At 38.4% G+C, this 22,849-nt stretch overlaps 1 protein-coding gene across 7 annotated transcripts in view; it reads right to left on the bottom strand.

The window, feature by feature from the left end:
• The window catches only part of Fam126b (family with sequence similarity 126 member B), a 64,981-nt gene that overhangs the window by 23,388 nt on the left and 18,744 nt on the right, over positions 1 to 22,849 (bottom strand). For 5 of the 7 annotated variants that reach the window (XM_040753557.1, XM_040753561.1, XM_040753563.1 and 2 more), the window contains exons 2-6: positions 19,895 to 19,992; positions 12,419 to 12,491; positions 11,760 to 11,861; positions 7,889 to 8,068; positions 3,956 to 4,036 (exon numbers count right to left, since the gene is read on the bottom strand). In XM_040753557.1, the coding sequence (XP_040609491.1) occupies positions 3,956 to 4,036; positions 7,889 to 8,068; positions 11,760 to 11,861; positions 12,419 to 12,469 (414 nt within the window). In that variant the 5' untranslated portion in view covers positions 12,470 to 12,491; positions 19,895 to 19,992. Of the gene's footprint in view, positions 1 to 3,955; positions 4,037 to 7,888; positions 8,069 to 11,004; positions 11,065 to 11,759; positions 11,862 to 12,418; positions 12,535 to 19,894; positions 19,993 to 22,849 lie in introns of those variants that run through there. The other 2 variants (XM_040753560.1, XM_040753562.1) reach the window with 2 other exon arrangements.

Genomic DNA, 22,849 nt, shown 5'->3' with positions numbered 1-22,849 from the left:
CAGCACAATTCTTCATAGACCTTGAAAGCAATACGCAACTTCATATGGAAAAATGAAAAAACCCAGGATAGCCAAAACAATCCTGTACAACAAAGGATCACCCTGGGAGCATCGCCATCCCTGTCTTCAAGCTCTAGTATAGTATAGAGCTATAGTAATGAAAACAGCTTGGTATTGGCATAAAAACAGACAGGTGGACCAAAGGAATCAAATTGAAGATATCAATTTGTTATCAATTGATATCTTCAATTTGATATCAACCCACACACCTATGAACACCTAATTTTTGACAAAGAAGCTAGAAATATAAAATGGAAAAAGGAAAACATATTCAAAATTTGGTGCTGGTATAACTGGCTGTCAACATGTAGAAGATGCAAATAGATCTGTATCTATCGCCATTCACAAAACTCAAGTCCAAATGGATCAAAGACCTCAATATAAATCCATCCACACTGAACCTCATAGAAGAGAAAGTGTGAAGTACCCTTGAACATATAGGCTCAGGAGTCCATTTCCTGAACATAACACCAGCAGCACAGACTCTGAGAGCAACAGTTAATAAATGGGACCTCCTGAAACTGAGAGCTTCTGTAAAGCAAAGAAGACAAAATGGCAGCCTATAGAATGGGAAAAGATCTTCACCAACCCCACATCTGACAGAGGGCTGATTTCCAAAATATACAAAGAACTCAAGAAACTAGAAATCAAACTACCAAATCACCCAATTAAAAAACAGGATACAGATCTAAACAGAGAATTCTCAACAGAACAATCTCAAATGGCAGAGAGACATCTAAGGAAATGCACAACATCCTTAGTTATCAGGGAAAATGCAAACCAAAACTACTGTGAGCTCCCATCTTACACTGGATCAGAATGGCTAAGATCAAAAACAGCTTATGCTAGACAGGATATGGAGAAATGGGAACAGTCCTCCACTGCTGGTGGGAATACAACTTGTACAGCTGCTGTGGAAATCAGTATAGCGATTTCTCAGAAAACTGGGGATCAACCTACCTCAAGACCCTGCAATACCACTGTTGGGCATATACCCAAAGGAGGCACATTCACACCACAAGGACATCTGCTCAACTATGTTCATAGTATTATTTGTAATAGCCAGATCTTGAAACAACCTAGATGCCCCTCAACTGAAAAATGGATAAAGAAAAGGTGGTACACATTTACACATTGGAGTACTACTCAGCAGTAAGAAACAATGACATCCTAACATTTACAGGCAAATGGACAAAACTAGAAAAAAACCTATCCTGAGTGAGGTAGCCCAAACCAGAAAGATACATATAGTATGTACTCATTCATAAGTGGATACCAGACATAAAGCAAAACATACCCAGTCTACAATCCATAACCCTAGAGAAGCTAGAACCCTCTTCCAGAAACAGATGGAAGCAGATGCAGAAATCCACAACTAACCATTGGGCCAAGCTCCTGGAGTACAATCAAAGTGAGGGAGGGGTGATAATATGAACAAAGGAGTCAAGACCATGATGGGGAAACCCACAGAACCAGAGTTAGTGAGGAACCACTGACTCAGGTCTGACAAATGGAGACTCACATAAGATCAAACTAGACTCCCTTAATATAGGTGACAATGGTGTGGCTAGGAAAATACATGAGGCCACTGGCAGTGGGTCCAAGATCTAACAGTAATGGACTTAGTGGAGTCCATTCTATATGGAGAGATTTCTTGCCCAGCCTAGACACAGGGTGTTGGGGATAGAGAGGTGCCTTGATCCTGCCTCAACTAGACGATAGGACAGACTTTTAGTAGACTTCCTAGGGTAGGCCTTATCCTCTCTGAGAAACAGATGGGGGGGGTGGGAGGAGCAGGAGGAGAGGAGAGAGGAGAAACTGGGATTGGAATGTAAAAAATAAACTAATTAAAAAATACAAAAATCCCATAACAACAACAAAAAAGAAAATGGAATATAATTTTTAGGATAAACTTTTTAAATGCTCACAATCTGATACATCAAAGTTCATTAACACATATCCTTACTGGATGTTACTAAGGAGAGCTCAGCTCAACAGCAACATTGACCTATATAATCATGAGTACATTCAGTCTTCAATGGAATAAGCATAAGCAAAACAAATGTTACCAAAAGCTAGAATGTGCAATGAGACTCCTCTATATTGAAAAACACTGGAACATCAATATCCTTCTAAGTAATTACTTTCTTTTTTTTTTTTTGTTTTTTTGTTTGTTTTTCGAGACAGGGTTTCTCTGTGGCTTTGGAGGCTGTCCTGGAACTAGCTCTTGTAGACCAGGCTGGCCTCGAACTCACAGAGATCCGCCTGCCTCTGCCTCCCAAGTGCTGGGAGTAAAGGCGTGCGCCACCAACGCCCGGCCAGTAATTACTTTCTTAAAGAATACTAAAAATGAATTAAACAAAGATAATCAGCAAACAATATAAAAAATTCTTCGAAAATTCATTTTAAAAACTGATTTAAAAGGTTGAAAATGGTTCTAGGACAACCTCCAAAGCAATACTGAGGAACCCTGTCTCGAAAAACCAAGGGAAAAAAAAAAAAGGTTGAAAATGAGCTGGGTGGTGGCAGCCGCACTCCATTAATCCCAGTACTTGGGAAGCAGATGCAGGTGGATCTCTATGAGTTCAAGGCCAGCCTGGTCTACAGAGCTAGTACCAGGACTGTTATATAGAGAAATCTTGTCTCAGAAAATAAAAAAAAAACAAAACAATAAAGTTGAAAACGATACTGATGACAGAAAATGCATGAGTAAACAACAACTAGAGGAAAATTTTCATTAAATACCAATTCCCTTAACACAAATCTGACACCACAAACATCTACTCTACTCCACCAGGACTGGAGAGATGGCTCAGTGATTAAGAGCACTGACTGTTCTTCCAGAGGAGCCGGGTTCAATTCCCATGCACTCACATGGCAGCTCACAACTGTCTGTGGCTTCAGTTCCAGGGAATCAAACACCCACACACAGACATGCATGCAGGTGAAACACCGAAAAACATGAAGTATAAATTTAAACGACTTACTCCATTTAGTTTATTTAATGTGAATGTGTGCACATATGGAAGTCAGAGGGCAATTCATGAGAGTCAGTTCTCTCTTTCCACTATATGGGTTCCAGAGATTAAACTCAGGTTGTCAGGTTCAGTGGCTGGAAACTTTATGAGTCAAATCATCTACTGGCCCAACACCTATTTCCTTCTTTGCTTCCTTCTTTGCTTCCTTCTTTCCTTCCTTCCTTCCTTCCTTCCTTCCTTCCTTCCTTCCTTCCTTCCTTCCTTCCCCTCTCCCATCCTCATTCCCTCCCTCCCTGCTTCCATTAAATGTGTATGAGTGTTTTGCCTGTGTGTGTAGGTCTGTGTATAAGATGCATGCCTGGTGCGCATGGATGCCAGAAGAGGGTGGGTGTCAGAGAACCTACAACCAGATTTTTTGTTTGTTTGTTTGTTTCTTTTGTTTTTCGAGTTCTCTGTATTGTTTTGGAGGCTGTCCTGGAACTCGACCAGGTTGGCCTCAAACTCACAGAGATCTGCCTGCCTCTGCTTCCGGTGTGCTGGGATTAAAGGCATGCACCACCAATGCCCAGCTCCACAACTAGATTTACAAGTGGTTGTGACCTACCATGTGGGTGCTGGGAATTGAACATGGGGGAGGTACAGTCAGTGTTCTTAACCACTGAGACATCTCAGCTCAACACCAGAAAAAAAGACTATGTATTAGGGCCCTCGCATGGTGATGTAATCATCTCACTTGGAAGACAGAAGCAAGGTTAAGAGTGCAAGATCACCTTAGCCACCCCGTGAGTTTGGGTCTGCCTGGGTTATAAAATGTCATGTTTCCAAAAGCACTCACAATATTTATCTCTGGCAAAAAATAATTTTTTATCTTTTTCTCAACATAATTTGAAACATTCCATGTTTCCAATGTTACTTACTTCATGGTATATTGAAGGCTTGGATAAGGAAGGGATTGTGAAAGACAGCACTTTATTATTTCCATCTTTATCAGCAATTTCCTATAGTAAAAAAATACAAAAACAATGTAACATCAAGTTTGTAGCAAAATAAATAAAAATTACTTCCTTAACTAACAGAATATACTATTGGTAATTTTAGGAGAGTTTTCCAAACAATAGTGCACTAAAATAATATATCATACCATACCCTTCCAAAGTTATTATCAAATTGGTATGTGTTTGTGGAAGAGTTGTTACCCATAGAGATATTGATCACAAATTACACTACATCAAAATCAATGTGACAGCAAAAGCAAAAAAGCAGGTGTACATGGAAAAAGAAGATTAAAAGTGATTAGATTTTAGAGGGCAATACATTGATCAGATCTTTTAGGGGAAATATGGGTGAACAAAACATAACTAAAACCAAAAGACCCACACTTATTAAAACAAAAGCACATTATTATAACACAAATGAAGTTTTTCCATCTTTACTGAGCCATAACTGACAGAATTCACATATATTTCCAGTATATGTGAAGTTTTGATACATTTACATTGTGAAACAATTAACATAAACAAACTTATTCAAATATCCAATACTGCAGCTACCATTTTTATGGTGAGAACATTTTAAGAATGAATCTTGATTAAAAGAAATATATAATCCCTCAGGAATAAACTACCAAACTGTAATAAGTCACATATTGACAATATTAGTGTAAATGATTAAGAAATAGGCTTATATTTAGATAATTTCTACTAAACTGTAAGAAAATCTTTTGTGTTCTTGTTTGAGACTAGGTTTCACTCAGTAGCCCAGAGTGCCGTGGGATGCAATATGTAGTCCTGGCTGGCTTCAAATTTGAACTTCAGTTTACTGAGTCGTGGGATCAGAAGTGTGAGTCACTATACTTGGCTCCTCTCTCTCCCTCTCCTTATGTCTCTGTGTCTCTGTCTCCCTGTGTGTGTCTCTCTCTCTCTCTCTCTCTCTCTCTCTCTCTCTCTCTCTCTCTCTCTCTCTCTCTCTCTCTCTCTCTCTCTCTCTCTCTCTCTCTCTCTCTCTCTCTCTCTCTCTCTCTCTCTCCCTCCCTCCCTCCCTCCCTCCCTCCCTCCCTCCCTCTCTCTCTCTGCCTAATTTGTTATGTCATTCAGGCTGGCCCTTAGATTCCTGAAGCTGGGATTAAAGGTATGAGTCACCAAATCCAGTTCTTTCTGATTTTGAAGTTTTTTCAGACAGAGTTTCTCTGTGTAACATTCCTGGCTGTCCTGGAGCTGATCTGTAGACCAGGCTGGCCTTGAATTTACAGAGATCTGCCTGCCTCTACTTCCCAAGTGCTGAGATTATAGGCATGTGCCGCCACACCTGGCTACTAGTTTTCTTACTTGTTTTTTTTTTTTCAAAACAAACAAACAAAAAACTGGGAGGTGGTGGCAAATGCCTTTAATCCCAGCACTCAGGAGGCAGAGGCAGGCAGATCTGAGTTTGGAGCCAACTTGGTCTACAGAGTGAGTTTCCCAGAGAAACCCTGTCTCAAAACAAAAACAAAAGAACATTGATGTCCTTCCTTTCTCTAGTATATGGCATCTCTGATCTTTAGGTATCAGTAATTACCTGTCTCCAGAAACCAACAGAAGTGAACTGCTGTTGCAGCTCACCTCACTGCCTTCTGTTTGTTCTAAGTAACATGCAACTGGCATGAAATCCACACACAGAAAAATGCTCTCACTAGACCTTATCGTATAGAGTCAGCAATTAGGTAGCTATCTAACATTAAAAAAGATAGCTACGGCACTGCAAACCTGTAATCCTGGTACTTGGGTGGTACAGAAGGAAGGTTAAAAGTTATCACATTAGATTCAGATGCAAAAACTTTGAAGCCAGAGTAGAATACTTGAGATCCTGTCTCAAAAAACAAAAACAAAACAAATCCTAAACAAAACAAGAACAACAAAAATAAATTCCAAACACCCGGGCATGGTGGCATACCCTTAACCCTAGCACATAACTGAGGCAGATGGACTCCTATGAGTTTGAGACCATCGTGGTTTACATAGTAAATTCAAGGCCAGCCAGAACCACATAGTGAGATTCTAACAATCAGGTTAGCTTTTCATTTAAAAAACACTTTTAAGTTTTATGAGGCCCCATTTAAAAACAGATCTACCAAAGATCTAGCCACATCACTCTTGAGCATATATAGAAAATTCTATATCTTACTATAGAGACACTTGCTCAACCATGTTCATTGCTGCTTTATTAATAATATCCATAAATTGAATAATGAAAATGGGGTATATTCACCCAACGGAATATTATTCAACTGTTAAGAAAAATAAAATTATGAAATTTGCACCACACTACATCCATCCTCTTAGTATGTAACTCTTAAAACTCTCATTTGCTTTCCCTGTGAATGTCTATTAAAGAAATCTGAATTCTTCACAATAAAAAGATTTTCTTGCTGGATGTGGTGGCACATACCTTTAATCCCAGCACTCAGGAGGCAGAGACAAGAGGAAGATCTTTGTGAGTTCAAGGCCAGTCTCATCTATATACTGTGTTCCAGGCTAGACATAGCCATATAATGAGACCCTGTCTCCTAAAATGATAAAAGGTTCTCTAGCTGGCACAGTGGTACTTGCTTGCAATCCTAGCCTTTATAAGGCTAAAGCAAGAATCAAAAATGAGGCCTTATGGCCCAAGATCAAAAGAAGAGTTCAAGGCCAGCCTGCACTATGGCTGAGGCTCACCTAAGCTACACAGGGAGAAACAAAAGCCCAACAATAATGGAACTAAGATGAAAGCATCTTTCTCAGCTTGTACGTATATTCTGTGCTTTTCACCTGCATGGACTTTACTGGATTTTCCTTTTGTTATGCTCATTTGATTACTCTGCTGGCTACTTTTATGTCAATTTGATATAAGCTGGAGTCATTTGGGAAGAAGGAAACTTAATTGACAAAGTGTCCCATCAGATTGGCCTGTGAGCACACATGAAAGGCATTTTCTAATCAATGACTGAGGTGGACCAGCCCAGCCTGTTCTAGGCAGTCCTGACATGTGTAAGAAAGCAGGCTAATCAAGCCCCGAGGAGCAAATCAGTAAGCAGCACTCCTCTATGGCTACTTCATCAGTTCCTACTTTTAGTTTCCTGACTTGAGTCCCTGCCCTGTTTTCCCTAGATGATAGAATACAAAAATATTTTAAGGTGAAATAAACCCTTTCCTCCCCAAGTTGCTTTTGGTCATGGCGTTTTATCATAACAATAGACATCCTAACTAAGACAATTACTTTCTCCTGAAATCTCACCTATTTCCAATCAAAAGTGATCTAAAGTATACCTTTTCAGATACCATTTCCTCAGGGAGTAGTAGTAACTTTGGCTAATAGTTTAATTTCTCATATCCTTTCCTAGACCCACTCTGGATTATTAGTCATATATGACTATGTTTTCTGAAGTAGAGAAATGGCCCTAAAAGCAAGTAGATCATTTCAGTATCCAGCTAGCTTCTTTTTTTTTTTTTTTGGGGGGGGTTTTACCAGACAGGGTTTCTCTGTATTGTTTTGGAGGCTGTCGGTCCAGCCAGGCCTCGAACTCACAGAGATCTGCCTGCCTCTGACTCCTGAGTAGCTGGGATTAAAGGCGTGCGCCACCACCGCCTGGCCCCCAGCTAGTTTCTTATGACAGGGACATCCACAAACACTGGTTCAGAAATCCTTTAAGTAAATCATCTGATCTAACAATGTTACCAATTATATCTTCAAAGACTTTATACAAAACTTGTCACAAATGTTTACAATCAACTCAAAATACTATTCAGTAGACATTTTAATTTGCTTTTCTCTAACCAATCTTCAAATATTTCAGATGATGTAAAAAATATTTTAAGTTATCACTTTCAACTCACCAAATTATAAATTCCTAGGAGAAGTGCTTCAATGCAGCCATTACTCTGTCTGTCTCTACTAACTGTAAGTCGCAAATAAACCCACATCAACTCAGGCAGGAACTGCAGTGTAAACCTCTTAAGTCGGACTTCAGAGCTACGATAGAGCTCAAACAGTTGGTGGCAGACAGGCTCCAGGAGCTAAAAGAAAAACAGAGCAATATTAATTCTCATTGCCTGAGCTGTAACTGTATTTCTTAAATGAACCTTTATAATACTTTTTAAAAAATTCTTCTTAAAAATTCCTCCAAATATGAGCTAATTCAACAAAATCTTAATAGACTACATATTAAACTGACCAAACCTCTAAGTACTTTTGCACCATAAGTAGTCTGTTTGCCAGTGTACTATATTTATATTTGTTGAGTTTCCCTGTCTGTTCTTACCAAGACCTGCTAGACTATATTTTATTTTTTTGCACATTTATGTATGTGTGGGCACTTTAATGCCATGGTACATGTATGGAAGTTAGAGAGCAACTTTGTGGGTCTAGTGGGACCCAACTCAAGTTGTAGCAAGTGCCTTTATCCAGAGTCATCTCGGTGGTCCACCTTCCATAAGAAAGTACAAAATAAGATCACTAAAACCTGCCATTGCTGTCTTTTAAAACCTTTAGCTCTGTCAGCGGTGGTGGCGCACGCCACTAATCCCAGCCCTCGGAAGGAAGAGGCAAGGCAGATCTCTATGAGTTTGAGACTAGTCTGGTCTACATAGCGTGATCTAGGACAGGCACAGTTGTTACACAGAGAAAACCAGTCTCAAAAAACCAAATAACAAAGCCCCTCCCCAAAAAACCTTTAATTCTAAACATTTGTATCATGTTAATATTTCTGAAGTTCTTAATGGAAATCAGAAATGTTGGCACACACTTGTAATCTCAGCACTTGGTAGACAGAAGCAGGAGGATCAAAGCTCAAACAAACTATAAACAAACAAACCAAACCACTAAACAGTACTATCTGGCCAGGTTGGGGGGCATGCCTTTAGTCCCAGCACTTGGGAGGCAGAGGCAGGCAGATCTCTGTGAGTTCAAGGTCTGCCTGGTCTACAGAGCAAGTTCCAGGACAACCTCCAAAGCAATACAGAGAAACCCTGTCTTGAAGAAACTGCCCCCCCAAAAAAACCCCAAAAACCTTAGGAATAACTGACACCTTTCCTAAATTAAGCAAATACTGTTTTGACATGATAATTACTGAGACATACTATTTGATGAAAACACTTGAGAGAGTTTTGAGTGAAACAACAGAAACTTGAGCCTAGCCTGATTAGGAGAAATAATGTGAGGTGAAGATATGGAGACAAGAAGACAGACAATAAGCACTAAACTAATTTTAAGTACATCTATGATTAGTGACAGAAATGAGGTAGATGACAGAAGGTGTTTTGTTTGTTTGTTTTAAGGAGATGTGGTGGGCAGGCATGGCTTAGTGGATAAAGCACTTGACACTGAGTCCCAGGACACAAGTTCAGACCACACTCCTCACACATCTTTTCTTTGTTTTTTGAGACAGGGTTTCTCTGTGTAACAGCTTTGGCTGTCCTAGAACTCACTCTGTAGGTCAGGCTGGTCTCAAATTCACAGAGACCCACCTGCCTCTGCTTCCCCGGTACTGAGATTAAAGGCGTGCAATCCTCAGACACTTGCACACCCATCTCAGAAAAAATACAAGGCAGAGCATTAAGTCAAAATATAAAATGAACAGAGGGGACTTAACAGAAGAGGGCTCACAATGGAAGAACAACTAAATGGGGTCTATCTGTCAAAATGAGAAAGAAAAAAGCAGCATTGGTGGTACAGAGGTTAAGAGGTAGTCATGACATGCAAAATTAAACTCTAGAAGTTCTTATCAAGGATTTTTTTTCTTTTTTCTTTTTGTTTTTTTGAGACAGTGTTTCTCTGTGGTTTTGGAGGCTGTCCTGGAACTAGCTCTTGTAGACCAGATTGGTCTAGAACCCAAGAGATCCGCCTCCCTCTGCCTCCCGAGGGCATGCATCACCACTGCCCAGCTCTTATCAAGGATTTTTATGACTCTAAAGCAGATTGTCCTACGTTCAATTCATATTAAATAAAGCATGTGGCCATTTTCTAAAATAACATCTTAGTGGCACATCCAATGATACTTCAGAATATAATAAAATCAGGACTTAAAATGTGTTTATGATTACTGTGCACAACAGTTCTGAGGTTCTACAGAAGTTATTATCCTGGGTTTTCAAACATCTGAGTTAAAAGCTTCTGATTTGACAATAATAAGGATGGAACCCAGACCTGCCCTGGCAACTTCATGACAATGAATGCTAAGTATTGAGCCTGTATTTCTCAAGCTACCATTTCCATTTTGAACATGACTTTGTCTCATGTGTTATTATAAACTATAATAACACATAATAGTCGGAACAACTTAAAAATGTTTTATCTTAAAAAACTCTTTTCTTAAGTTCTTTAAAATGAGAATATTTTCATGTCTTTTGAGTACTAAAGATTTAGTAGTACTTGAGTCTTTGTATTTAATTATTTTCTAATCAATGTTTACTTGCTTATTTATTTACACTTAACCCCTGAGCCACATCCCAAGCATATAATATTTACTAAAGTACTCTTTATATACACAATAAAATGTTGCATTCTAGAGAAGTAACAATCATAAAATATATGACCACTGCCCATGAAGAGCTTACAATCTAGACAGAAAAGCATAAAACAAATAATTTTTAATAAGCAAAGCTTAAATGTTAGGACAGTGCAAGATAAGGGGCAGGGTATATACACATCTATTATTTACAAAGTCTCAAATACTCCTGCCTAAAGTTATGTGTGTATGAGTATGTATATCTATCTACACACTCACACATACACAGCACATGTCCAAAGTTTTAATAATTCAGCAATACATAGCAGGAGAAAAAAGCAGCAAATGACTCTTGCAGCCACTGCTAGAAATAACAGCAGATGCAAGTCTGAGAGCCAATCCAAACACAGGAGACAGGAAGGAGGAGGTCAATAAGCAAGCTTTTAGTGAGAAGAAGACAAAATAAAGATGCACTTTGAGTTAGACTGCCGGTTAGGAGACGGTTACCTGACGGTTACTTCTTCAACTCGCTGCAGTGCACAGCAGAGGCACTCTTGGAGGCTGTATCTGGGAAGATAAGAAGCTACTTTCCTGTGTGTTCCTTTCATTTTCATGTTAAAGCATACATGAATCCAGTGGATAAAACTATGCTGCACAACTGTGTTAATGCTAAATTACTGTGTGTATCTGGGCTAAGTTAACAGATAGATTCAGTTGCTGCGTTTTCATCTTCTATTACAGAGTGAATAACTGTTAACTGTTATTCTGTTCACTGATCTTCGCTATTTAGATCTTTAAAAGCACTTTGTCTGATAATTTTCAGGTAAACTTAATAAACAATAATTTTGTGTTATCTGTTTACAACTGATTAGAGTGCTTATAAATATCTCTACAGTATTGAGAAATAAGAATAAATGACATTAAAATAAAGACGGCTGAATCAGTATACCGTTAAAACTTGTTTTCCAGAGAAGAACATTCCAGGACACAAAGAAAAAACATACGTTAAATAAACAATCCATTGAGAAGGTGGTGACTGCAGTTGAGAATCAAAGCACACCATCTCCATCAAGAAAAAAGCCCAGAACATCTTCAAACGAGAGAAGATGGGAGTGGGGAAAGCCAAAGCAATTACCAGAATGAAAAAGGAGAGAAGCTTTCCAGATTCACAAAGGAGATAGAAAACTACACACTTACATTTATGTGATTTTAGTACAGACTTCATCTTAGTATTTAGAACTTATTTTTAAAAATTTTCCTACCTCATTGTTTGAATCTTGAATAACTTTATAGAGTGCTGGTACAAGTGCTTTTTTCCGGTGTAAAGTTGCTGCATAATTGGTGATCTGAGTGTCAGGTAATGCCTAAGATAAAACCAAAGGACAGCAAAATGAATTTAAAATTTAGCAAACAAATTTATTTTATATGAGTGCTACGTGATTAAAATAAGAGTTAAAGGAGAAAATTTTAAATAATTAATATTAATTAATTAACATACAAAGAACTGTTTAGCCACAAAAACGATTACAAGCTACATATCATAGCTAGATTTCACAGAAACGGGCCGCTTTAAAGTAATCTAGACTAAAAGAGAGCAGGATGTATTTCAGTTCCTGCACTTATACTTTTACAAAACACATTTCATAAATATACATTATATAGTTTTCAATCAAAATTATTCGACTTTTAATCATAGGAAATCAAAGCAGGAAACAAATATTAGTACTAAAACTTGAAGAATCCAGGCAGCTACTGGATATATTTAATCCTAACAATTACTTTACTTCTGCAAAATTCCTTTGATCTTACTCATACAGATAGGGAAGCATTATTCCACATTTTGCAAGTTCTCCACTTAAAAGCGTATCTATAGGGCTCTTTACAGAGCACATTATCATCATTAAGCTTTGGACACATTTACCTTGAACTCTGACAGCCATTCTTCCACAACAGCTCGCTCTGACCCCAGCATCTTCCTTCTAGTCTTCTCTTATCTAAGATATAATTTTCAAGAAATGAACCAGAAGACAGCAATACCTACAGAGATTACCAAAGGTACATAATGTGTCCAATCTTACTAACCAACAAACTTGTCTAGTCTGTACTTTGAATAGAGGCTTCTGCTCAGTTTGGAGTGAAATTAAAGCTTCAAAGATAAATTGCTTTTTAATGATGTATCAGAAACTGATTGTCTTCATGCTTTCACATTTTCCCCACTTCAAAGTGGCAAAGAAGGCATCTTTAAATTGGATATACCTATAATCTGAGGAAGCATAGGCAGGAGAACTGTGGAAGTCAAGTTGGGCTACGTAGTGAGTTCTAAGACAAGCCTTGGCTACACAGCAAGACCCTGTATCAACAAAACTAAAAGCTGAAAAATGAAGTGGCCTAGTGAAATCAAATAACATTACTGAAAACAAATACACAGAGCAAGTTATGTATAACAGAACAAATCCTGTAACAAACTGTAAACACCAAATCTAGAAGAAGCAAGGGCATATAATTAGTAAACTGATAACAATATATGCATTATGCAAATAAAGCCAAGTCCCAAATTTTCTAACATGGAAAAATGTCTAACTGAGTAATAGTCTGTAAATTATACTTTCAGTTAAAGATTACCTTTTTTTTTAAAGCCTGGAAACAAATATATGCTCAACTATTAAGTGTTTGCCACTGAGTATAGCCTAACATATTTAATTTTGGATAAAAATAAGATATACTGTATTTTAAAATGAAAACAAAAAACAAAGCTTTCTTTGTCACTCAAAAGGAAGGAATAAGAAAAAAACAAGACAAACAAAAACTAGAACCTGAGGAAGCAGTACTGTCTGTGAAATAATTGCAAAGAAGCTCCCTTATTTAAAAGAGAGCTTGTCAGATTCTGGATTTAAAAAAGATTAATGAGAATCACTTGAACAAAAAATTTGGTTCCATTATGACATTTCCATATATATTTTTACATATATAAAATGAACCTTAATCATATTTCCCCCATACTATTCTCTTGTGTTAATCTCCTTCATACTAGATTTCTAAATTCCACAAGGAATTTTTTTAACTTATTATTTTTATTTTATGTGCATTGGTATGAATGTGTCACAGATCCCCTAGAACCAGAGTTACAGACAGTCTTAAACTGCTATGTAGGTGCTGGGATTTGAACCCTGGTCCTCTGAGCAGTTAGAGCTCTTAACCACTGAGCCATCTCTCCAGCCCCCAACAAAGACTTTAAAATATGTGTATGAAGGAGCATTATACTGACATAATAAATAGAAAAAATGGAGTAAGATATGCCATTATTTTCTAACAGCAAAATCTCTTAAAATATACTGATGCATTTGCTCAAATAAAATTCAAAATTGAAAAAGATGAGGGAGCTGGGCGTTGGTGGTGCACGCCTTTAATCCCAGCACTAGGGAGACAGAGGCAGGCGGTTCTCTGTGAGTTTGAGGCCAGCCTGGTCTACAGAGTGAGTTCCAGGACATCCTCAAAAACAATACAGAGAAACCCTGTCTCGAAAAACTACAGGAAAAAAAAAAAAAAGGATGAGGAAAGCCATGTGGTAATAGCTGATGCCTTTAATCCCACCACTCAGGAGGCAGAGGCAGGTGGATCTCTCTGAGTTCAATGCCAGTCTGGTCTACAGAGTAAACTCCAGAATAGCCAGATAGATCTCAGGGAGGGGGAACCCAGAGAAAGAAAAAGATGAAGGAAATCACAAATTAAGAGTTATTAAATATATATGACTCTTTTTTTTTTTTAAAGACAGGGTCTCACTGTGTATCTCTGATGGCCTGAAACTCACTACTTAGATCAGACTAGCCTCAAAATCAGAGACCAAGCATCTACCAGGATTTTAATGGGTGCTGGGATTATAATGGCATGTGCCACCACTCCCAGCCAAAACTATGACTCTTTTTTTTTCTTTCTGCGAGACAGGGTTTCTCTGTTTAACAATCCTGGTTGTCCTAGAACTCACTCTGCACACCAGACTGGCCTTGGACTCAGAGATCTACCTGCCCTTGCCTCCCTCCTGGAGTACTGGGATTAAAGGAGTGTGCCACCATTGCCCTGCTCAAAGTTTATTTTTACATTTAATAATGGTACAAAAGGTTTTTTTGTAAAGTCCTTAGAGACATAACACATACTGAAATATTTAGGGGTGAAATGCTTGGGGTTTGCTTTAAAGTAATGGGGGATCCTTTAGTGGTTCATAATCACTGACTGGGTGTGATGATTTGAACAGATATGGCTGCCAGACTCCTATGTTTGAATGTTTGGCCCATAGAGAGTGACTATTAGGGTGTGGACTTGTTGGAGTAGGTGTGGGCTTGTTAGAGAAAGTATGTCACTGTGGGGGTGGGCTTTGAGGTCTTTTATATGCTCAAGCTATGCCTAGTACACAGTATTCACTTCTTCTGCCTTTGGATTAAGATGTAGAACTCAGTTCCTTCTCCAGCACCATGTCTGCCTGCATGCGCTCTGCCATGTTTCCTGTCAAGATGATAATGAACTAAGCCTCTGGGACTGTAAGCCAGCACCAATTAAATGTTTTCTTCTGTAAGAGTTGCTGGTTGCTGTGGTCACAGTATCTCCTCTCAGCAATAAAACCCTAACTAAGATACTGAACATTGAAGACACTGTGTGAAACAGGAAGGACCCTCACTCAACTGAAGAACAGCCTCTGACAAAATGCACTGTGGCTGTTGTCTGTGGGGCATTTTCTTGACTGCTGGGGGTAATCACCATTCCTAGGCAGGTGGGCCCTACATGTCTAAGAAAAGTAAGCAGAATTCCTCTGTTGGTTTCTGCTTCAAGCTCCTACCTCGAATTCCTACCTTGTTTCCCTCAATGATGGACGCTTTTAGTCATGGTGTTTATGAAAGCAATCAAAACCAAACCAGAACAGCCTCACTCAAACCATGTTTCCATAATGACATAGAAAGGGGGCAAAAGGAAAGCAGAAGATTAAATTAGATACAAATATTTTAAAGATATATGCATGTGATGTGTCTGAGTGTGGGTATGATCATGTGAGTGTATGTACCCTCAGGGGCCAAAAAAAAGGGGGGGGCATCAGATTAGATTCCCTGGAATTGGATTTACAGGTGTTTAGGAGTCACCAGATGTGGGAGATAGGAACCAAACTCAGTCTTCTGCAAGAGCAGCATGCAGTTTTAACCAGAGTCATCTCTTGCGCCCTTTGCACTAAATATAAGTAAAATATGACTGATTTTGGCCGGGCGGTGGTGGCGCACGCCTTTAATCCCAGCACTCAGGAGGCAGAGGCAGGCGGATCTCTGTGAGTTCGAGACCAGTCTGGTCTACAGAGCGAGTTCCAGGACAGCCTCCAAAGCAATACAGAGAAACCCTGTCTCGAAAAACCAAAAAAAAAAAAAAAAAATATATATATATATATATATATATATATATATATATATATATATATGAAGGAAGCCTGTATGCCGCCATTAACCATGTGACTTACTAGAGGCGCATACAGATGAGGTAATAAAAGAGCGGTTTACCACACCGCTAACCACACCCACTTTAGGCATGACTACTTGGCTCATCTGGGTTACTTGTTTGGTATCTTGTGAGTAATTTCTACAATAAATACTTAGTTTTACTTTCAGTAAGTGTGCCTCTTATTGTTACATCATATCTATCTATCTATATATATATATATATGACTGATTTTAAATTGCTTGCTTAGTAAATAATACACAAACTTCATTATATTACTCATCTATTTTGTTACAGCTTGGCATGTCTTGTGATGAATAAAAACTAAAATACTGATAAAGTGAAACTACAAATATACAAATTCTGATAAGAGATAGAAAACAAGGCTCTTACATGTATTTACTTTCTTTGGTGGGTGGGGCTATGAAGAGTGTACACTCATACACTGTTCTGAGATCTAAGCAAAACTATGATCCCTGCTTCAGAAAAAAAAGAGCTAGGGCTGGGGATGTGGCTCAGTGGGTAAGGTGCTTGCCTAGCATGCAAAAGGCACTGACTCTGACTGATCCCAGCACAGAGTGAGAACAAAAGTGCCAATACATCATAGCGGCTTAAAGAGAATTTTGGCCCATAAAACATGCATTTTTGGAAGAGTTACTTCTTTGTCACCCCAAACTCTTTGTTTATAAAATGAGGACAAAGGAAGATTATGTTAAGTTTTCTGGTTTTGTTTGTTTTTGTAAGAGACAGGTCTCACTGTGAAGCCGGAGTTGGCTTGAAACTCAGCATGTTGACCAGGCTGACCTTGAATCACAGAGATCCTCCTGTCTTTGCTTGTCCAGTGGTAGAGTATGCTGCCACCACACCCAACTGACAAGATTTTTTTTCTTAGCAGAATAAATAACACACAAGGTCTTAAGAATCGTGATTGCCCCATATACTTCATGTTAGCTATAACAATTATTTAAGTTTTTGACAACTCAAGAAGCATATTTATTCCAGAATAATTATTAATGATTTATTATTGGAAATGTTGTTGAATAAAATACTAAGGATACAACAGGGATTTAAAAAAAAAAAAGTGCTCTTAAGGGTTTCATGAGAATAAATGGCCAGGCAGTGGTACACTGGGGGTAGGCAGAGGCAGGTGGATCTCTGTGAGTTTGAGACCAGCCTGGTCTGCAGAGTGAGTGTCAGGACAGGCTCCAAAGCTACACAGAGAAACCCTGTCTCGATCAGCCCCTCCAAACGTATACATATAGAAAACTATAGAATCACCAGTGCAACATATGAGACAGTAATAACTGTTACTGCATTTTTAAGAATTTAATTTTGTAAGGAATATCTCTCCCTCTTTGAGCTTTTTCTTTTTCTTTTTTTTTTTTCTTTTTTTGGTTTTGAGACAGGGTTTCTCTGTGGCTTTGGAGCTGTCCTAGAACTAGCTCTTGTAGACCAGGCTGGTCTCGAACTCACAGAGATCCGCCTGCCTCTGCCTCCCAAGTGCTGGAATTAAAGGCGTGTGCCACCACCGCCCAGCAAGCTTTTCTTTTTTTAAAATGTCTTTATGGGGGTGTCAGATCCCCTGGAGTTGTGAACTGCCATGTGGGTGCTGGGAATTGAACCTGGGCCCTTTGGAAGAACAGCCAGTGCTCTTAGCCAATAAGCCATCTCTCCAGTCCTACTGCAAAGTCTTAAACTGGGTTTAAAAAAAATTGGGCCAGGCAAGGTGGCACATACCTTTAATCCCAGCATTTAGGAGGCAGAGGTAGGCAAATCTCTGAGGTCAAGGCCAGCCTGGTCTACAGGGATAGTTCTAGGACAGTCAGGCTACACAGAGAGACCCTGTCTCAAATCCTCCCCAATACTCCTCAAAATTGGAAAAAAATTATGAAGACATTTCAAAGTATACATCTACAACTTAGATTAGGCAGCTACTATGGAAAAGACTAAATGCCCTAAGGCAAGACTGTACTATATGATAGTCACTCTAAGCTGAAAATGACTATTTAAATTAATTCAAATAAAATGTTTTTCCTGCTTTCTGGGAAAGACAGAAATTAGACCTATTCTGTGTTATAGTAGACTAGAGAGATGGTTCAGAAGTTATGAGAGCATACTGCTCTTGTAAAAGACTTGAGTTTGGTCCCCAGCACCCATGTCAAATGGCTAATAAGCACCCAGAACTCTAGAGGAAGCTGACGCCTATGGCCTCCTCAGGAACCTGCATTACACAATTAAAAAGAATGAATTTTTTTTAATGTAGGTTCAGTTATTTTATGAAGAAAGTTGAGACTAATTATCTTCCAGAATGTTCTTAGAGTGTCTCATGCTCACGGGTGTTGCATGATCAGTCCTGAATGTGAGAGTTAAGTAGGAGAGATAAAACATCATATCCAAGACAAATGGCAGGGCCTTGAGGGAGAGGGAGCTTCCTTTCCAAGCCTGGAGAGGGTCAGAGAGATGGCTCAGTGGGTAAAAGCATTTGCTGCCAAGCCTCAAGTCCTGAGTCTGACCCCTAAAGCCCACCTGTGGAAGGAAGAGAACTGACACCCCAAGGCAGTACAGTACTATGACTATCACACACCCCACCCCTGCCAGCAAATAAATTAATATATATTTTTAAAGACCGGAGAGGAACTTTATTAAGAAAGACTGCTTAGAGTAAAAAAGTAAGAGAGACGATAACATGTGGGTGTGGGACTGGGTGGGGTGTGTATGTGCAGGGGAGATGAAGGAGAAAGACCGTTTCAGACAAACCCCCTGAACAATGGCCATTTCTTGACGTTTCTAAGTTGTTCAGGGATTATTAGAAGTTTTAGTATAATTTAGCCCTGGGGTAAATTTACCGTGTAGCTTCAAGGGGGAGGGCTGGGCTTATCCTCTCCTGTAAGGGGCTGTGGCCTGATTTTGGGGGAGGGTAAGCAAGAGGGTCTGTAATCTAACAGAATGTACCTTGGACAGCTTTACCGTCTTTACTGATGACATCACTTCACAAGACAATCTGTCGTGTACTGCAAACACTAGCATTTTCTGTAATGCTTGAGAACCTAAAGTTGGTTATCCTGCTCTCCTAATGTGGATCTATACAGATACAGAACTCTAACTTACGACACCATCCCAACCAAGTTCATTATTCCTCACAGGGTGGGGAGATGGTAAAGGAACACATACACGACCAGTGTCAGTCCTCCATCAGGCTGAATTCTGAACTCTGTGAGTCTAGTCCCCACAACACTGGCACTCAAGTGCAACATGTGATTGCTAGATTCTATAATGGCAAATCTACTCAGTTTTAGCTAGCACGGGTATAAGGCTGGTGGCCTTGAGTCCCCCTTGCCTGTAGCCATTCTGGAGACTTCATCAGGGTGCTGGATCTAGTGGTCAGACTCCATGCAGCACAAGCACTATCTTTTCAAGTTTTTTGTTCCTTGTTCCTGTTTTGAATCTTGCCAATCTGAGTCCTAATTCTCCTAAGTGCTGGGCTTACAGGCAAACAAAACAACACCTGGCTTTTATATATTTTGTACATTATTAATAAGCACTGGAAAGAACAGGCTATTTGCTCTAGCCAAATGTCAAATACTCAGAAGCTACATGTGGTTATTTTCCTTTATCAGATAAAACAGAAAAGGAACACAGTCATGGTCACAAAAGTTGCTTTAGACAACAGTGATTCTGATGTACCCTGATAGTACAATTGTGCTGAATAAATTAACTAAACAAAGTAAAATTCAGATAACACATTTGTTAAATGCAATTACTAAAATAATTCAAGACTTAAATTCAAAGGTACTAAGATATGTTTATTTCAGGTAAAACTGTATAATAAATAAAGCTACTCACCAAAGATTACCAAAAATTCTTAACATGCTTAATCATATGGGAAATTTATTTTTCACCTCTTAAAAAATTAAGGTCATAATTTTACCTGTCTTAAGATCAGTTTTCTAAAGGAGGAGGTGGCACAGGAATGCGGCAGAGTTCAAGTGTGGAATTCATTTGTTGACAGTTAAATATTTTCCAACTCTATAAAAAATGAAAATTCAAATAGTAAGAGAATATTCTCAAGAACATACACACAAAATATTTTAAACAACACACTCATAAAACAGTTCTTCATGTTTGTGTGGGTGCAAACACTGGTAGTGCACATGTACATATGTGTGAGGCTCTATGCAACCATACAAGATCATGTGGAAGACACTGAGTGTCTGCCTCTATTGCTTCCTACCTTATCCCCTTCATACAATAATGAATATGGAGCTCTACCACTTTTTGGTTAGGCTGGCAGTCAGCAAGCCCCAGAAACGTGTCTGCCTTCTATCAACAGATGGACATAAATCATGTCCCCCTCAGCACTGAGATTCCAAACAAAGGCAGAAAGACCTGGCGTTTTACAATGAATTTAGTTCCCTGACACTTGTGTAGTAAACACTTTTACTTACTCACTGTAGCTCACCTAACCCTAACACATTCTGTAGTAGTGAGCATACTTGTGCACTTTTATCATATCCAAGGAAAAAAACATTATTTTGGAGACACAAAGTCTCAAATTTTAGCATCTAGTATCCCATTAATTATCTTTAAGATGTTACATAGGTTATTTAAATTGCTGGAGATTAACTATAAAATCAAGTATTTTCCTTATAAAAATACTGACTCTAATTTACACCATTCACAAAAGCATATATTTCAAGGATTAGCAAGATGATGCTTCACTGAGTTAGGGCTTTTGTTGCCAAGTCTGAGGACCTGCGTTTGATTCTGGGAACCCTCATGGTAGGAGAGAACTTTCTCTCGAAAGGTGTCCTAAGTGTTGGGGGGCAGGTGTACAGCAAAACATCTGTGTAAACAACCAAATTTAACTTCCATCCTCCCCTTCCTTTCTTTTTTTTTCCTTTGAGACAATGTCTCACTATGTAGAGAAGCTAGTCTTGAACTTTCAATCTTCCTTGCCTGAACTTCCCAAGTACTGAGATTACAGATATGCACAATCATGCCCAACTTGGGCAAACATTTTTTTAAATAAACAAAAGGCAGTGACTATGGCAACTGAACTATATTAACTCTGCCAAAAAAAACAAGCTCAGTTTGTCGAATCTATTTTCCTGGGATGGCACAATTAATATTCTAAAAATATTTAATTACTTAATTTATATAATTAATGGACTATCTTCCAAAATTTCTGTATCATACTTCACATGTTTAGAGAAAATTCAAGAATTCATATGGAACCAAGAACATTACTAGGGGCATTATTATAATAAACCCCACCCTTAAATTCTACTACAGAGCTATAGTGATAAAGAAAGTCTGGTACTGACATAGAATAGACTAGAAGACCTGAAAATAAGATGACAAAGCTAAACCAAGTTAATTTTTTGACAAACAAGGTAAAAACATACTTTGGAAAACAGAACCTGTTCAACCAATGGTTCTGGTAAAACTGGACTTCTACCTACAGAAGATGAAATTAGATTTGTATCTTTCTTGTACAAAAAAAAATCAATTCAAAATGTATCAAAGACCTTAACTCAGGCCAGAAACACTGAAAAGTTTTGAAGAAAATACAGGGATACCCTTCAAGATACTGGATTAGCTAAAAAAGGACTTTTAAATAGAACACCACAGCTCAGGGACTAACTCCTGATGGGACTCCATGAAAATAAGGTTCTGTAGCAAAGGACACAGTCAGCAGGGCATACAGACAGCCCACAGCATGGGAGAAAATCTATACCAGCCACAGTTCAGACAAGGGCTGATATCCAGAACTTACAAAAAATTATAGAAATCAAATATGATGGAAATAAAACTGTCAATCAACAAGTGGGCAAATAAACTGAATAGATTAGTTTTCGTTTTGTTTTGGGAAACACAAATGATCAATAACTATTTTTTAAAAGTATTCAATATCCCTCACCATCAGAGAAATGTAAATTAAAACTATTTTGAGATACCACCTTACCCCAGTTAGAATGTCTGTCATAGACAACACTTACTCCCTGTCAGTAGGGGTGCAAATTAACACAGCCATTGTGGAAATCAGTTTGCATATTTCTCAGAAAATTAAAAATAGAACTACCATATGATCCAGCTATTTTACTCCTAGGCATATACCCAGAAAATGACATAACCTCCCATAGAGATATTTGGATCTCCAAGTTTATTCATTATAGCAAAGAATTGGAATCAACCTATTTACCTATTTACCCATCAACAAATGAATAGATAATGGAAATCTAGGAAAAATATATGAGTACTATTTGGCTCTAAAGAAAAATTGTAGTTTAAAAATTTGCAGAAAAATGGAAGACTTAAAATATGTAATATTAAGGAAGGTCACACAATCTCAGAAAGAAAAAAAATTACATGTTCTTTCTCATATGAAGAATCCAGTCAATAATATAGTTATATGTATAAACAAATGTACATGTACGTACAGTATAGCATAAAGACAACAAGAAAGGCTAAATATTAGAGAATGAGGAAGGACTGATACGGGTAATTCAGTTATGAAAGACGAGTTATAAAAGAGGATAAGTTGGGCTGGAGAGATGGCTCAGCCGTTAAAGGCTAGGCTCACAACCAAAAATAAAAGAGGATAAGTACATAAAATATATTCAATACTTAAAATTTAAAATCTAATGTGAAGTTCCACAGCTTCTATTTAAATAAATGTCTATTCTAACTGTATAAAAGTTCACTGAGTTAGGGCTAAGTGGTGGCAGCATACACCTTTGATCCTAGCACTTAAAAGGCAGAGGCGGATGGTGGATCTCTGTGAATTCAAGGTCAGCCTGACCTACAAAGTGAGTTTCAGGACAGCTAGGACTGTTACACAGAAAAATCTGGCTTGAAAGAAAAAAAAAGTTCACTGAGTTGT

This window comes from Mesocricetus auratus, unplaced genomic scaffold (genome assembly GCF_017639785.1).
Source record: "Mesocricetus auratus isolate SY011 unplaced genomic scaffold, BCM_Maur_2.0 Super-Scaffold_100010, whole genome shotgun sequence".
In the NCBI taxonomy this organism is placed as follows: domain Eukaryota; kingdom Metazoa; phylum Chordata; class Mammalia; order Rodentia; family Cricetidae; genus Mesocricetus; species Mesocricetus auratus.
This window is presented reverse-complemented; position numbering and strand designations above follow the sequence as displayed.